The sequence below is a fragment of the Adelges cooleyi genome, unplaced genomic scaffold (assembly GCF_023614345.1).
Source record: "Adelges cooleyi isolate 19-005CV unplaced genomic scaffold, UGA_ACOO_1.1 ACOO_flye_CR_arks_rails_tigmint_CR_PRNA_2, whole genome shotgun sequence".
In the NCBI taxonomy this organism is placed as follows: Eukaryota; Metazoa; Arthropoda; class Insecta; order Hemiptera; family Adelgidae; genus Adelges; species Adelges cooleyi.
This window is the reverse complement of record NW_026095860.1, coordinates 4128562-4147311: the sequence shown is the minus strand read 5'-3', so window position 1 is coordinate 4147311 and position 18750 is coordinate 4128562. Positions and strand designations below refer to the sequence as shown.

Here is an 18750-nt window from a genome sequence, read left to right as displayed (position 1 = left end):
CATACTATTCGGAATTTCCGTTTAAGCGGTCAAAACTTTTTTGCCCAAAGTTAATCGTCCGTTATGAACAGCTTTCATCCTTGCCGTCCTCGTCCGGCTTTGTCGCTTTTATTCTTTCTATATTATTATGCTACAACTGGATCTGAATCCCAAATTAGTTTTAAAACTACTTACGCTTAACCTTTCCGCCGGGTTGGCTGGCCCCCTCTTCGGTGGCCTCTTTTCTCTTTTCTAAACGGAAACACACCGGAGTCACCCGGGTGCAAGGGAAAAAAATATTTTCCCTCCGTTTTTACGAATCCGACGTGCTGGTGAGGGGAGTGGGGAGAGGGTCTTGATGTGCTCGGCAAAAGTAATCCGGTTATAGGTTTTACCTACGTTGTTGATTGTGCTCGTACAAGAAGTCAACGCGGGTAAAACAAGGGGCGCGTTTTTTGACCGTACCAAAGTAAGTTTAAGTTTTTTTCCCGTTCGCAATAATATTCTCAGCAGTTGTTGTCTGCCGACTGCGGTAATAATAATTGTACACACAACATTGAGGGTCGCTGAGTATAGCTAAGCTTTGCTTTCTGCAATTTCTTGCATTATACAAAAATGTATAATGCTATTTTCACTCGAGTATAACGCCAAGTGGTAATTTTTATGCATGTTCATCGCCGCGACGGTGTATTATAATAAAACTCCGGGGGCAAAACTTTTGGAACATAAGTTTTGAAATATTCAATTTTTATTTTTAAACTTATGCATTAAAGCGCACTACACAGTTATTAAAATACTTTTTATAACGGATTGTTTATATTGTAACATGCTTGCGTCGTTAATATAATACCGAGCACACGATAGCCTTGAGGGTTTGTTTTTATTATAATGTAAATTATTATTTTTATTTTATACTCCGTCGTTGTGTATATTTTATTTTGATATCCATTAAAACACTGGCGCAATCGAGAAGTGGCAAAAATACATTTTTTAAGCTCTCTGAAATGTTTTCTTAAAGGTTAAGCTCGTTAAATATGTAATTTTTTACTCGCGTTTGATTTTTTATATATTTTTTTGTTTTTGAATAACCCGATTTGTGTGAATTATGTAGTCAATTATTCAACATCATGACTATGCGAGAGTTAAATCATTTTCTCGGTAGTTCGGCGCGGCGGGTGAGATTTTTCACTCAACTCTATATTATAATATACTATTTTTTCACTTCTCCACTTTGTCGAAGGTTTATATATAAAAATAACCAATCGTATAATCGTGCGATTATATTAAAAACAAGATAAATATGCAACACATCAACTAATGCGTTGTGCTAATGCGTGTACGGTTTTACATATTGCGAATTTAATAATATATCAATAATCCGAATTCGCTGTCTAACTTAACCTCACCTGCCAATGTAGCTGTTGTTAAATTAGATTCGCGATTTGCATTTGTTACTAACACTTGTGGAGGAGATACGCGAAGGCGGAACTCGAATATAATAGAAAATAAATAATAATATATTATTGTTAAAAGACGAGCCATTACCTTTCGGTGCGGGTTTTTAAATTTCACCCTCGGCTGCGCGCCAGACCGCCGAGGGCACAAACGAATCGCGATGAACGTTGATTAAACTGAATATTCATTGAAGCAACATTAAATTATATAACACAAGGGTATGCGGTTCAACAACAGTTACTGTATCTATATATATATATATTATATAGTATAAACTTTGTATGGAAAACTCTATATACAAGAGAAACGATACTGACGGCTGTAACGTGTGTATTAAGAATACGGTTTGATTATCAAACTATATAGGTATTATAATGTGTAATTTGTCTCGGCAGTCGCCGGAAATCCGTTACACTTCTAGATTGGCGGTCGTCCCTAGATGCCAATACAGAGATACTCAAGGAAATTGGATGTTCCACCGCTTGGGAGAGAACTTTTACTAATTTATGTAGGTATATTATAATAATATGTACAACGACCAAATCAGCCGGGAGCTGTGCTTCTATAAAACAGTCGGCACAGAAACCAACTTTGACCGAGTATACGTGGTAAGTAACTCTACCGGTGTTTGCGCCATAGCGACGAAGAGGGTCAGGTTAGACGTTGGCCTTTCCCTGCCGTCATACCCCCGCCGGCACGGCGGCCTATGTATTTGTTGCGCGTGTACTTGTTTAGATAGGTATTATATGGTTGGAGTATCTAAAATCCGCAAAAGAACAGTACATATATAGCAGACAGCCAGACATAATCTCCGAGTTAGAAGTTTTACCCGCGCCATCCGTTTTCGGAGAGCACTATAGGTTTCCGCGCAGTTTAACGGGCAAATTCCATTATTAATTATCCGCCCTCTCCTTTTTTACCCTCTGCGACTTTCACTGACGCCAACTTTTTAACTTGACCCGGGACCCAAACTCTCGAAAACTCGTGTCAATTTCAACAGAATTCCAGTGTAAAACCAACGTTCTGTTTTATGGTGTATATTTATCTACTGCTATACGCGGTATTGCCCTTGAACGGTACACACACATATCCCAAAGTTGTCGCATTAAAGTATTAAACGTATCCACGCGTACCAACGCGGGCGCCCGTAAGACAAACAATTTCCAAGTAAATATATATATATATATATGGCCGAAAAGGTTTATAACGTTTTAATGCCGGTGAAATAATAATGATCCTAAACGGGAGTGCATAATGATATTTTCACAGAAGCGAACTAAGATGGTTGCAAGTATATCGATAAAAATCGCATCAAGTCACTGGTGTGGATGTACGGTCAACGACAATTTATTAGTACTAGGGAGAAGATATTCGTGCATTTCACTTGACGGGTTTACTATGTTACGGAAATACATCATTTTTATAGTTTACGATGATAATTACACATATTTTATAGCCGTGTGAAGTACACAACGTTACGTTTTAATACGCCCGCAAGCACTCGCACAAGTCTGTCGAAAAGAGTAAAACAAACCACATAAACTATAAAACTCCACATTGAAAGACATTGTCCAGTAAAAAACAATACAGCTGTTGATGTTTAAATTTTAATTGTGTGTTTTTCATTAGGCCAAAAATGTACATCTTATAAACAATCGCTGTTTTATAGTGTAATTCTAGTTGCGCCCTTATCGAATAAACTAAAATACAATATTAACATTTAACACTTGAATTGTTCCTTCCTGCCTTCTCTTTTCTCATTTCTCTCAATTCTTCACTATACTGAACCTTACACGAAGAACCTACCTAGATGTAATTTTTCTCATCTTTTTCGTTGTTCTGCTCTTTCATTTAACAGAAATAATCGTTTTAATTTTTTTTCCACATTGGATATCATCAACCCCAACCCATCCAATATCCTTAACTCTCGTTTTGTTCCCATCATACACCCTCTACACATTAGACTACATTATAACATTATATGAAATTAAAATATCCATAACTATACAGAAGTTCTGGTGGTTGAATACTCTTTAAAGTTTAAAGACTACAGTAAGTAAAGAAAAACTATGAACATTGCTTTCAACTTTTGAAGATTCAAACAGAATTGTTTTTCATAACAGACCAGAATTGTTTGTCGACTATAGTAGGTAAGAGCCAATTTAACATAATGACTAGCACATACATAATTACTAAGGGGAAAGACTAAATGTGATCTTGCCAATTAAACAAATTTCGATCATATTTACCAAAGTTCTATTCAACCCGGAGTTTGGTTTATGAACGCGTCTCAGGTACAAATGCGTTCAATCAGAAGAACATATAGGAACGCTTCTAGATGTAAAAATATTGGACCAATATTTGTATGCTAATTTAAGCGATTGGGGCTTCCGAAACAACAAGAAGGTTAAAGATGTTTATCGAAAACCGGCATTATGGACGAACTAAGATGGATACGACTCCTTTGGGCTGGTCATGCAAGACGGAAAGATGGTCTATTGGTACAGCGCAACACTCTGATAAGTAAAAGTCCATTAGAACGTCGTCGGTTAACGTGGAAGACCGGGTCGAGAAAGATGTAGAACTGGTGGAACTCGACGAGCTCGGCTATGCATAGACAGAGAGATGGTACGGCATATGTTCAGTCTCGCCTGGTCTTGAAGAAGGCCGTTCGCCAAAAAGAAGAAGAAAAAGATTCGCGCATCCACGGTTTACGACTCGAGTTGATATATTTCAGTATATGACAGTTGGAAAGCTTATTTTTCCACAGAAAACAGCAAGTCGTAATGGCGAGACATTATTGAATGATTCGATTTCCGTGTATCACATAATATTCAAGTCCCTCGCTGCCATAGGGGTTTGAACACTATTTTCAATTTTGTCGTGTACCGGGAAACGTTTCTCCTGCGGGGCCCACGTCGGTTAACAGGGATGGCGCTTAAACGCACACGGAGGAGAGGGGGTGAAAATTGTACTATAGGTACGGTTGGATATTATATATGGAACCGGGAGAAGGCAGCCACTGTATAAATGACACATTTGGCCTGGGAGAGGGGGTGTGGTTGGGGTGCGGGAGAGAGTTCTTTGGCCGGATACGAAACGGCCGATGTTTTATTATTCAAACTATTCCGAAAACGGATTGGATTTGCATGTATTTCGCCGGCAATGACTGGCGGTCTCCCGTCGCCTTCTGCTGCTGCTGCTGCTGTTACACCATGCCACCGCAATCGCCGTCGCCGTTAATGGAAAACCACTTTGCCAGTGCGACGGCGAGTATATTATTATATCCGACCAGTGCCAGTGGTAGTCGTGCTGTATATGTATATTATCCCGGGGAACGGCGAGGCGCACAAAACGGGGGGGGGGGGCAGAGGTAGAACGTCGTTTGGAAAAATAAAGAGATTTGCGCGGAAAACCTGTGTACGGGCGATGCCGGGCTTAATCCGATGTCCGCGGACACACCACGACCGGGGCTGATGAATATTTCATCCGGTAAATGATATAATGTTTTCTGCGCCGGTTCTCTTCGACGGAGCTTAAATTCAATTTTATAACCAATCCCCCCTCCCCTCGGTTTGCGACCCCGGAACCCTTGCCGGTGTTTTCCCACTCGTCCGGCTCGCATAATGTAACCGGCCGCCCTTGCCGCTGTGTACGCTTTCCGTCCATTAATCATAATTATCGAACCGGCCGTTTGAAACTTTTTTTTTAGGCGTACCGTTAAAAAGTGTTTTTACGACAGCACTTCCTACAAAAAAAAAACTCCCCCCTTCCCCCCAAAAAAACCGTACGTACAAAATTAAATCACACCGCGCATTCGGATGTATTCGTATATTTTGATATTAGCTTTTATTTTTCCCAAAAATACATTTTTTTGCGGTAAGTACGGTGAAATCCGTCGTCAGCGTAAAAATAAAATGCGATTACTTTATCGACCCTTCTGCGCACTTTGCTAGTACTGTATTGCAATGCACTAGCCTGTAGGTGTTTATAATTTTAGCGACGAGTTTGATATATTGTACATATTATGATCAAATTTATTAAAACAAAAAAGAAATTATTTATTGTTTACCGTTTAAATAGCGTTTGCCGATCGATTGATTGTATATTACCATACCGACTTGTCATTGGCCTCTTCGCAGTCAATCTAGTGAACAACTACTAATAGGTAGATAATACCTATTACAGTAGATACTCATTATTATACATATTATGTATGTATTTAAGCTGACCCAACGACAAAAACTCGATTTACTTTAATGCGAAAATTCCTCTACACGTACCCGAGTTGGAAATGTTAGACTAAGAATTTTTTTTTTACTAATTAAATAACTTTTTATTTCTACGAAATAAAAACCCTCAACAATATTCTTCTTCTTTTGTAAATTCTGTTTTTGGTCGTCTATTCGTTCTTAATGGAATAATAACATAAATCAGTCGATTGGTATTTTTTTTCTCAGATACTTTTGCGATTTGCGTCAGTGTAGCTTTAGTTATAACTGAAAATTTTCACAGCATCCGTCAACCTCACTTGTGTATACATTTTAAGTCTAATTTTGCGTTCAAATGTATTCTCAACAAGACAATCGGTCTTCGTGCAAGTCGAGTGACGATTGATATGAAAGTATTTTTTTTTTTTTGTACAACGTAACAGATTGACGTTAACAGATGAGCGTTGAAGAATAATTGTAAAAAAAAAACCGTTTTTCTCTTGCTGGGAGATGTTAACAAGCGAAAATTAATTAGGTTTAGAGTTGAAACGTTCAAGTCATTATGACGTAATTAGGGATGTGTTTACCGGGTGTGCAAAGTTTTATTTTTTTTTTCACGTCCCATCCGGCGGAAGATAAAAGTTTATTATAGTGTTTCGCTGAAGATGAAAGAAGAGACCATCAATCACACCGTGAGCGGCGGCTTCGTTTTTGACTTGACTGCGGTGATTTTTTTTTCTAACGCCTCGTTTTGCCCCGTTCTCGCCCGAAATAAAATAAAAAAAGGGGGATAATGCATCAGCCTCTGCACGCAGCATTGGAAATTCTACGGCGTGTACACGGTTTACTTTTCATTGTGATAAATCGAGATTGAAAACGATAAGGAAACGAAAAGAATCGAACGGAGAGGAGATATCATTTTTATGTATATATTTTATAGGGGCGCGTTTGGCGAGATGAAAATACCGGCAATTTCGGCTAACGTCTATACATTGATTTAAGAGGCAACTCTATAATATAATCTCGTATGATCTCCAACATAACAGTATACTTGTCTATGATGATAACAGTATACTTGTCTATGATGATAACAGTACCGTGGAAACCTTTATCTTATCGTCCACGTTACTATCGCTCAATATATTATATCGGCCAAATTCTGACCTCGCGCGTTGTGATTATATATTTTTTAATTTTTTATATATATATATATATTATGTTATGCCGGTAAAAACAACATTTCCGGAGGACAGCGATACATTCTCCGGGGTAGTATACACGCTCGGTGAAATATTTATAATTAGGTCGGACAATAATAAAAAAAATAAAAATACTAATATGCAGTGAAAATCTCTCTAGGCAGCGCGGATCGGTCGTCGTTGACCGGTGCACGGCAGGGGAATAATATAACATCACCTATAGGCTATATATTCATGGCACGAGAGATACCTATATACCTGCACAAAGGGCCGCCCTTTGAGATGGCTTGTGACGGCTTCGTCGTCGTCGTTTCCTTATTTATGTGTATCCGATTGGGTATGTGTACGGTAAAAATATTACCCTCAGTTTTCCATCGCTTTATACACACACACACACACAAGGGCAGCGTTTCCCTTTAGTCCCCGGGTGATGTTATTATTATGAAGCTCGTAAATTTCCCCTACGGATAAAAACCCTTCCGCAGTTTTTTTTTCCGTTCGACTTACTCGTGCATATATATATACTAGTGAGTGTGTGTGTGTGCGTGTACTAAATTTATGTATACCAAGTAGAAAACAAAAATTCGAACCGGCCGAATGTCGCGTATGGCGGGTAAAATATGCAAACCTGTACCCCTTTACACAAGTAAGCCAAGTCAACCAGCTATAAAAAACGACATCCGATCTAATCGACTACCTATATAATAAAATAAATACCGAATACTTGATCAGTGTGCTAAGGAAATAAATCAATTATTATATGGGTAGCAAAGAAATTCGGATCGCCGGATATTATACTTTAAACACGTGTACAACGACTAGCAATTAGCGAGTACATTATTTGAATAGTTTTATATCGATTTCTAACAATATTTTTCTATATTTCTATAAAACACAGTTGAGTCAAGAACGTTTATATAACCGGCCTATACGAGCATTCCGGCCCAGTTTGCTCACAAATGGCGTTTTAGTGTTTTACTAGATCTTAAATATTTAATTATTAACACTCGAAGAATATGATTATGTATTATATTCAGACCAAATACCGGAAGTTCGACTATACAACGCCACGTGACCACTTTCGTCAACGGGTTTTACCTACTAATAACTATGAAGGGTCTTGTTCCGATGCCGCGACTTGCATGCCAATAAATTATAATAATGGTTCTTGGAATTCTGAACCAACCGAGTGATTGCATTTTTTTGCATAATGGACGCGCTCGCTATTAACATGAATAATTGATGATTATTATTCCGCTTGGCACAACCGAATAATTGTTTTATTGAAGTGAAAATAACCAGTGTTAAACAAAATAATAAACCTCTAATTTTGTATTGGTCGGCGTTGTAGAAGAAGTTTAATTTAATATAGTATATTATAATTTATATTTAGTAAGACGCTTTATTTATAGCATATTGTTACGTCAATTTCTTGCTATATAATATATTGCTATATGTATAGTAGCGAAATAATTAAATGCGGGTGGGTTTTAAGCTGTATCGGTAACTTTAGACATATTATTAATATATTATTATTATTATTATTATACAGAGTAATAAAAGTTATACGCGCCCCTGGCAAAAGTTTACTCTATACGTCTCTGCGGTTTACAGTAAAAATATTGTTATGCGCATACCAGACTAGGCGTTTGGCAACTTGGTTTATGAGACGTCAATTTACTCAAGTCAATGCGTCTATCAATCACTCCATTGTCTCGGAGAGATAGAGAGAGAGAGTTAATAAAACCTCTATTTTTTTCCCCCCATCACAACCTCCTCCCCACAAGTCGAAACCCTCGGCGGAGAAGCCACGGCGACGTGAATAAAAGTTTCAAACAAAGTATACACTAACCGGCGGCCGGCCGTGTACGTTCGAGCCATCGTTTAGACACTGAAAGTTGAAACTTCTCAAACAATGGATGTTTTTCCCTTCTTGCGGCCACGGTGGGCACGCCATAAGATATTATTACTGCGAAACCGCCCGGCCCGGACCTCTCTCTGGTAGGAGAGCTGCAGTTGTCTGACAAAAGAAAACGGCACTTCCCTTTTGGGTTGGCAACATTCCGGAATCCAGCGGTTACATCCGGCGGCAACCACACACTTGACTGGTGATTTACGTCGATAAACTTTACCAAACAACGGGTTGGCCGACCGTCTTAAAAGCCCGTGTAGACATCCGACCGTGTGCAGAACCGAACACCGTTCACGGGTTTTTAGTGATTACTAATATTATTATTACTATTATACACGGCACAGGCTAAAATTTTCGCGGTTTGTTATTGTAACTGATATCGAAGAATTACATACATAATATCGTAGTAGGTATAAAATATATAGTGCATTATATTACATATACAACTGTTGGTCTACACATTACTATAATACGCCACTATACTTAACAACTTAAGTCCTGCTGTCTCTTTTTGTACCGTCCGTGATTGCGACAATTTTTAGAGTTAAGTCGAAGACGATAAATTATGTTTTATTATACACAATCGGCCAACATATTATAGCGTTATACCGTGTGAAATTTATTGTCTACTCCAAAACTGATGACCTCGTAATTTATTAAAAATAAACGGACAAAACGCTTTGACGATGATTTATTGGTTCAACTTAAACATTGATTGAATTCATGAACACCGATTGTGCATAAAGCGAAATGATTTGGTTCACGACGGTACGCGGTGCAAGACAATCGTTATTATTACTCCATTTGCAATAATTCAATGAAGTATTAAAATGCCCGTTTTAAAACTTTACATGGTGACGTTACCGAGGGGGTGGGGAGCGGGGAATATTCCGTATTGGGAAATTCAGTGTCATAACTCATTGGCGGACCCTATTCTAATTGGGTAGCGTTTATTAAACCGAATGTGTATTAACATTTGGAAACTGTATTATTGTGTTCGCTGTTGGCTTTGGACCGATAAAGTACCGCCGGTAGGTGAGTAGGAAAATAATAATACACACTGGAGTGGATGATATTATTTGTGGAGGTTTAATAAAAACATAGACCGCGTGCAGCACAGTGTGTATACATTATATTATGAGTGTGTTGGGTTTGAAAATATATTAGCCCTGGAGGCTCCATAAATCAACGAATGTTGCTGACAGTTTTCAACCACAAAGGCCGTCTGTTTTATTCATTTATCAACATTATCGTATACATAAAACAGTGCATATGTATTAATAGCCCCCTCCCCCTCCTGCTCTCAGAAAACCATACTATTTGACCTAATAAACATTCAAAATTTCAATTTTTTATTATGGATTATTCGGTTTGCGTGCACGATTAATGTGTACACAATACAGTGCGCCTATAATTAATAGTAACCTACAAATGAAATTTACAAAAACACATTAGCGATTAAAAATACCTTTTCAGCTTAGCGCCGAAGCCAAAACAAACGAATGACTTATTTTTTATGTAATATTTTAACAATAAATTTTATAATATTTTATACATTATATGCACATTTGTGGAAATTCATTAAAGATTAATCAAAAAATCCTCAATAAAAGTATTCATAAAACAAAATATAACAATTTGTATTTTAGTTACGGCAAGAAAGAATTTTTGTACATTGTGGGACTTACCAGTATACATATACTATACATATATATACTCGTATATATAAATTCGATTTATATTGAACCCGCATATAGTTCATTTCACATACAAACAGATTTGACTTACATCATTTCGTTTGAAGTTTGTATTTGTTTAGTTCAAATATGTAATATTATTCAAACTACACGCCGTATGGAAATGTGTACATACATTATACCTACCTGTACAAAGCATTCAATTTTTTATTTTAATGTTCTGCAAACATTTCAATACATTGCACGATTTCAGAGAAGCGTTATTTTCAAATTCATATACGACATAAAACGTGTTTTTGACTTTTATATTCCAAATGAAATGTTTATGTTATAATGTAGGTTTCATATTGTGTTGGGATTTAAGATTATTGCAAAATACATTAGTATAGGCAGTACAATTTTCAAATAATGTTAAGTATTTTTCGACAGCTGCTAAATAATTTGCTCTATTCGCTAAAAAATAAAAAATAGATTTGTCGAATTTTTGAGAAAAACAAAGATTACCCAGAAGAAACAAAGTTCGGTGGTGACACTTTACAGTCTTGCTAGTCGTCCCCAAACGATGGGGTCAACAGTTGCTTTTATGTAAAACTATTATAATATTGTAGATGTATGTGTTTCGATAAAATATAGAGTCTTTTTTAAGAAGCCAGCTAGATCAGTGTTGGACGTAATTGATTACTTTATTATATGTTTAAATTATATCATCGTTTAATAATTTTTTACAACAGTAATCATGATTGTATTTGTTTTATGCTATCTTAAGGCTCTACTACAAATTATGTAGTACATAATTTATAGCTTGATATATAATTAACGTACTTAGGTGAAGCTAGATATTTTAAAACACTGATAGTAAGAGTTATCGCTAGTTAAAAATTCAAATTATTGTAATCATACCATATGACTATATACTATGCTGATTAATAGTTATATTAATTTAACATTATGATTACTGATTGTAATCATTAATAAGTAATTAAATTACAATTTAACCTAAACACTATAAAAATGTTAAGACGTGTATGTATGTCCCTCAAGGTCTGCAATCTAAAATAAATAAATGCTGGCATAGCATATTGATGTCGATGACTTTATGTTTGTGCTGATCTTTTAAATTTGAGTAATTCGGCAGATTTTTGTTTGGCCAATTAGCCAGTTAATTAATTGCACGTGCATAGTGTACAAGTAAAACATTATAATGTTTTAGTTTTCGACGCTAATTTATACCGGCATCAGATATAAAAGTACATGTTGGGGGGGGGGGGATGGCAATAAAGGGAAATTAAACGAGTGCCCGAATAAAGGCGGAAGGGATGTTTTTTGCTTTGAACAAAGAACGTGCGTTTGAATGGCTCCGGACCAACACATACACCGTCTGGAGGGCTTAATTAGCCTATTGGATTGATTTGCTATATCGGGTTTACGATTTTCGTTGGCCCCGAGCCAGTAAACACTCGCCGTCTCCATACAGAAGAACGTTGCCCATTTGGCTCGGTTATCGATATCAGACCTCACCCCGTCCCCTCTTCGGCAGTGACTATAAACTATAATCAAGTATAGGCGACATATATTTTTTTTTTTTAAATAAATGTATTTCTTATCATGCCGTAAACGAACTCAACGACTAACGGCGTGTATACCGCGGTAGTAGCGAGCTTTGCGACTGTTGATGGACGGATTCGGGGCCAAAGACCATTTTTCGTTTTCTCCCGGTTTGTGGTAGGCCCTCATGTCCACGATGTTCTCGTTGAGCGCCCCGATGGTGAACATAAAGCTTAACCACAGCGCCGTCACGTCCGTGATGGGATTGCCGCAGATAAAGAGATTGGCCATCTTAACGGGCTTTCGGATGAGCGACTGCAATAAAACGATAGCGCCGGCGTCGGTTATTCGGTTGTGTGACAAGTCGAGAAACTCGACCGACGAGCCGGTCAGTCCACGCGACAAAAATCTGTAACCAGACCAACGTAATAAAAATGATGTACATATTATTTTTGTGTTACACTCCAAGAACGTCTGTCAGCAGTTATTGTGAAAACTGTTCAAAGTATGGACATTTAAAAGGGGTCAGGTCAAAAGTGTATGACAACATTCATTTAAAATTTGTATTTACTGCGATTAATGAGGTTTTAATGAGCCAATCCATGACGATTGCCACTAACCTAATCCCGCCGTCGGTTATCTGATTGTGGTCTAGGATTAGAGTGTGCAAAAGGCTGTTCCCCATGTAACGGCTCAAGACGTCCATGCTCGTGTCCTTTATTCGATTGCATCCGACGTCCAAGTATTTTATAGCGTTACCCTTGGCCATGTACTCGACGAGCAGCTGGAATCCGTCGTCGGTCATGCCGATTTTTTGTAGATGTATTTCCAATAAGCCGTGGTTGTACACGAATATGTTCCTCAGGGACCGGACGATTTCCTCCTCTCGGTTTCGGCCGTTCAGCGGGTTCACGATTCGGTTCATGTTCAAAGCCCGCAGCGCAGTGTTGGCGTTCTCGTTGTTGTTAGGGTTCAGCGCAATGTCGATGCAAGGCATACAGTCGACAGACATGTCCGTCTCGCCCAGGTCCAAATGCTTCAGGCTAGTGTTGAACTGCAACATTCTTAGCACGGACAAAACGCCGTTAGGGCCAATCTTGTTGCCGCTCAGCCGCAGTTCGCGCAGCCGGAGAAGGTGTCCGACGGTGGACAACGATTTCATCCCGTTCGCAGTGACGGCGTTGTTCATCAGGTTCAGAGTCTGAATATTATTTTCCGCCGCCGTGACAAAGCGGACGATGTCTCGGAATCCATCGTCTCCGACACTGTTGTAACTCAAGTCCAAGTGCCGAATCCTGTTTGCCCTGACAATGTACAGCAGCACCTCGGCGACATCCGAACAGCGTATGTCATTTTGCAAGTATTCCGTTATGGCGGATCTGTTTAAGTTCAACGTGCGTCGATCGTTTTTACCATCTGCTTTGGATATCAAATGGATAATTTCCAAGCTCAGCTTACCGTCGCGTGAGCTTTCGTAGTGACTGTCGTCTGATGTCGAGGTCATGAAAAACCAATTTAATGGGGAATTTTATTTTATTTACTACGAAAAAACGTGTTTTGGTTACAACTGTCACTATGGTTTTAATCGTTCAAAGGGCAATCGTGTTTTTTATATTATATTTTTAGTTGTGTCGCCGTTGAAAAAAAATCTAAAGCTCGTGTGAACCGATTGGAGTGCAGTAGCATTCAACGAAACTGATATAATAAGAAATACAATATGTATTTCTGTTACCATTGTTATATAATCAATGTAGTACAGGATATTGATCGTCGATAACAAAACAAATATATTTTTAATGTTTTTTAAATAGCTTACAATTATCATGATTTAAGGCTTCACGTTGGATTTGCTTTTCAATTTGTTAGCATTGCTAAATTTCTGTTATATTTTTAGTTCTTCGAGTACCTGACAGTTATTTTGAGTAGTGATTTGCTGTACTGCAAATGAACTTTTGTCATAATTGCTTTGCCGTGTAACAAGCCAAAAATAAAAACGACTGAGTGAAATGAATTAGCGATGTTGTAACCCGTTAAAACTGAAAAATATTAAGAATACTGCAGGGGTTTATCGATTAACTGAGCCAATCGCATTATTTCCCTACAAAGAAAAATACTATTAAGCCTCGAATCCGTTCTTGTGAGTTACCATGATAACATTTTCAAAAGTTTCTAAAAAAAAGACAACTTTTAGGACTCTACACAAGTATAGAACTCGCTATTGAACTCGCTCAACAATTTTGCAACTAAAACAAATCCTAAAAAAGTTTTTTTTTTAATAACTGCGTAATTTTCTAACTTTAAAAACTATTTATTAGATAAAAAGATTCATCACTTACCGCAATTTTGTATAGAGACGAACCGTATTGACCGTCACGGGTTGATCGACAGTGAAGTTAATCGTTTACGCGTAGTCGGGCCTAACTTTGTATTCAAACATTTCATAGCTACACATACCTTTAAAATATTGGTCATCACTCGACTGTTCTATGTTAAGGGTGTCGTAAAAAGATAACTAACCATTTGGATTGGTTATTTCGCAATTAGTACAACAATAAGTCTTCTAACGCGCCGAAAACTTAATTACGGTAGTATAATAATTATTGTATCATGACGATAATGTTGCACGCTTTAAATCAACCCGGACTCGGACTGTTGGATATTAAGAGCAATAATTTGTTTGAATATAATACCCGCAAAATGAGGAGATACCGCAGCACCGTACATCACTATACAGGTTAATGATGGCGAGATCCTTTGTGCCTTTTGTCCTGCAAACGTCTATTCCGACATGCTATACGTTAGCAGGATCGTCGCGCTATATATATATATATACAAATAAAATAGTAATAACAATACACGAGTACGCGGAGCTGACCCTTTTAATGCTACTAAATTCCGAATGCCGAGACTAACAATGATAAAAAAAAAAAAATCACTTTTCCGTCCGACCTTTTTTTTTTATCTGCTCGGGTCCTAATTAAAAAATATAACGCAACGACCTGCAACATCGGTTCTGACTTAATCAATTCAGGTAGGGTAAAAATAAATAAAAAAACCAGAAAGAGGAAAACAAACGAGGGTGTTACCTGCGTGCCGTTGTTTGAACAAAACAGCAACGTTGTTGAATAATAATGAAAATCAACATCGCCGACGGTACAACCCGACCCGATCAAATCGGTTTTAAAAAAAGATTTCACGATCAGTGCACGCATATTCACGTTTGGCCGTTTTGTCTTTTGCAGGCAAATCACACTCCAAAGGATATGTTATGTTCCGGGAAGGATCTCCGGCATCCGAAGGAGTCCGGATGTTTGCCAAGACGGGCCGTAGCGACAAACTGGACGACGGCGGAGGAGGGGAAGAAATCATTTTCGACACTTTTGTAGCGCCGAGTGTGCCAACCGGAGCTGCCAGAACACAAGCGCAATTCTTTGTCGATGGAAATCATTCCAGAGTGAGTTACGGCCAAAATTAATTACATTTAAGTCGTCCACTTGTCTTTACTTCTGGCGGCAAAACCACACGGTCTTTCCATTTAATTATTATTATGTCATGGCGGTCAGACCAACTTGCGTACACACCCATGCAGCACAAGTATGTCGTCAGGGCAGTACTTATAGTAACCGTATAAAATGCGTACAACGGACAGAGAAGAAGTTTAATATCTATGCCGTACCGTTTTTAATTTTTTAATAGCTCAAACGCGATCAAAAATATTTATTAGTAGAGATTCATTTTTTTATAAATAATTATCAAGTTTAGATATCAAAAAAAAATAAAATAAAAACTTTACGGCATAGTTGAAGTTCACCTCACATACTTGTCCCGCGCTAAGCAGTTATGATAAATTGTAATTTATCCTACAGAAATTACTGTGATATTTTGACAAAAAAAAAAAATGACAAACAATTAAGAATCCTCACTAATGTAATAAGTATACGATATAGTTCAAGTTAAGATGTAGCGAAATTGCCTATACGAAACTCCTTAAGAACAGACCGCATCCCCTTAATTGGTGTTGACGTATGAAATAATTAACAACGACATATTATTATTATATTACTTTACAAAGCGTTCGGTGTAAGCCATTTTTTTTTTAAACTCTATTTAAAACTAAAACTGTTTTGCAAATTTATCAGAACATCATTGAAGAATGCTTTATTGGTAATTATGTTTTTATTGCACTATCGCAGTCTTCGTTAATAACGGTTTTCTAAAAAAAACATACACTTTACCGGAAATTCTGATAGATAATATTTTCTTAGCTTTTTGAAAAGACGGGATCCGCTCGCAGAGTTTCTTTTTTTATTATTTCAAAAGTCGTTACTTAAGTTTTCAACATATACGTCTTTTTATTAAAGTCCACATTATGTTTGCACGGAAAATATGTCCACAGAGATGTAAACAGAGAATATCTTAAATTTGTCTTGGAAATAATAATGACAAAAACTGTAATCTCAAGTATAGATATCCATTATCCACTGCATTTTTATCATTGAAACAATAATAGTATTCTGATTCATATTAGATATTGTATTTTATGTATAATGGTTGTTATGTACGTTCATGTTAAATGTTATAAGATATTATAGCATTTATATATTGTGCATTTGAGATGTTTTAAATTAATTTTTTTTCTATATGTCGGATGTATTCTATTTGAGAAACACAACCACCCACACTCGCATGCAATGTTTTCAACATAAATCACGGTTAACTATTCTATCGTGTATGATCTTAATAAAGTTTCACAAACATTGCGACATCGACCAAGTCACTTCCGCGTGTGTACACTGAGTAACGCAAATATAGCGAATTAGCTCTATACGAGCTTGTTTGAAGATAAACTCAAATTTTCTTTGATCCTCGGTTGTTTTCAGTTTAATGTGTGCTACAAATTCTAGTCATGACTTTGTAAGTTGGAAACAAGCAAAGCAACTATACGCTGGCATTAGTACTTTTAAAATACTTCTTATGAAACTCACTCGGAATACAAAATAATTCTTTTGGGTTAACCAATTCGTGGAATGACACTTGTGGTTATTAAGAATATTTTTTTTAATATTGAAATTTCCGCACAAGCGACAAATAGTACATAATATAATATATATATATATTTTTTTTTTTGGAGCTCGGCTGTTTTTCAATTAGCTGAAGTTGTTGTGATTTTCTGGCAAGCGTTTAATATAATATATTTTTTTGTATCACACGCGTTGGTCGTAAGAAAGCAAACAACGCCAATTTCATTGACAAGAACATTTTTTTTTTAGCTCTGTGCGCTAATAGAGTTTTTTATGTTACTTATAAATAACCAATATTGTATTTCATTTATTACTTTTTTATAGAATTGATACAAAATTCATAAGTCTAATAATTAATTACCTAGATATTTTTATTTTACATAATTTATCTTATTTTTTAATTTGTTTTTCTTTATGTTCGTCGTTTGGTTAAACAATTTGTATTGTTTTTTAGAAAGTTTAAGCGACTAAATCTTATCGAATAAATGTCTACCTACCTATTATCTAATCCCGAATGAGGGCAGCCATCTTGTTGACATTCTGTTAGTATTACACCTTGGTCTGTATGCAATATAGTCCATTGCACAAGGATTTGCAGATTCCGAGTATCTACGACCCTATCAGAAGCCTATTCGCCAACTTTCACTACTATTCGCTTATCGTATTTCTTCAGGCGGCAGTCGATCTTTACTGTAAGGCAGACGAGGTTTAAAAGACTTATTTTACACATAATATTTATTAGTATTATTTTTGAAAACTTTCTATAATTGAAAAGCTACTTGAAAAGTAGTCGGAATTATTTTCATATTTTTTTTATGAGAATATATATAAATATAGAATATTTCTATAAAAAAAAAAAAAAACAACAAACAAGATAAAAGTGTAGCCAGCAGTGTTTAAAAGGTGACTTTTATCTATATAAACATTTAAACAAAAACGTACTTAGTTTTCAAAGAACTTGACACTTTTCTTTTACTCGAGTCATACGCTCCAATACAATGATGATTTCCAACGATAACGTTGTTCGTCGCTATTCTATTGTACATTTTATAAGACTCTATTCTTAAGAAAAATTTATCAACGTTCTCAATAAAAATATACTTATTGTCGGTTCACTATAAAAGTATTTACAACCGAACGCCATAGTCGAATTCACACATTTGTCGGTACTCTGATGGACTTGGAAGTAATAATGTTAGTGTGGACACCAGAATGATTGTAACTACGAGGTAGAATAGAGTGCATTAAGAGGATGCCACACCACTTATTTTTTAAGGGCATTTTCTGCAAAGTCTTAAATTAAACCTTTAACTATATGGTGTTTATTTATTAATACAGTCATGAGGATTCTTTGTTGGTGGTATTTTTTTGTCAGACTTCCGCAGCCACTCCTGTAGGAGAAATGGAAAAGTTATGCGACAAAACCTTTGGTCGTACTTTAAATATTTCCGAGTAGGCCTACAAAAATAAAAGAATTTACGCTCAAAAAATGATAAGTTTAACTATATTTTGACGATAACCAACCGCGAAAAAAATAACTAAATATAATTTAAAATAAATTAGTATAAAAATCATTTTGGACTGAGCAAATTATAAATAATATATTGCTATAACGTTTAACGGGCAATGTTGTATAGCAATAGGGTTTCAAGACGTAGGCAATAGTTGACTTTTTATAGTAACTTTATTTGTGCCCCCTACCGGCAATGCTTTGCCACGGGGAACACAGTG

The 18750-nt window shown here is 36.7% G+C and overlaps 1 protein-coding gene across 1 annotated transcript in view; it reads left to right on the top strand.

The window, feature by feature from the left end:
* LOC126833431 (spondin-2) overlaps positions 1-18750 on the top strand; it is an 89488-nt gene that overhangs the window by 63154 nt on the left and 7584 nt on the right. Inside the window, exon 2 of the mRNA XM_050564765.1 lies at positions 15241-15452. Coding sequence (XP_050420722.1) covers positions 15241-15452 — 212 coding nt within the window. The remainder of the gene's footprint in view (positions 1-15240; positions 15453-18750) is intronic.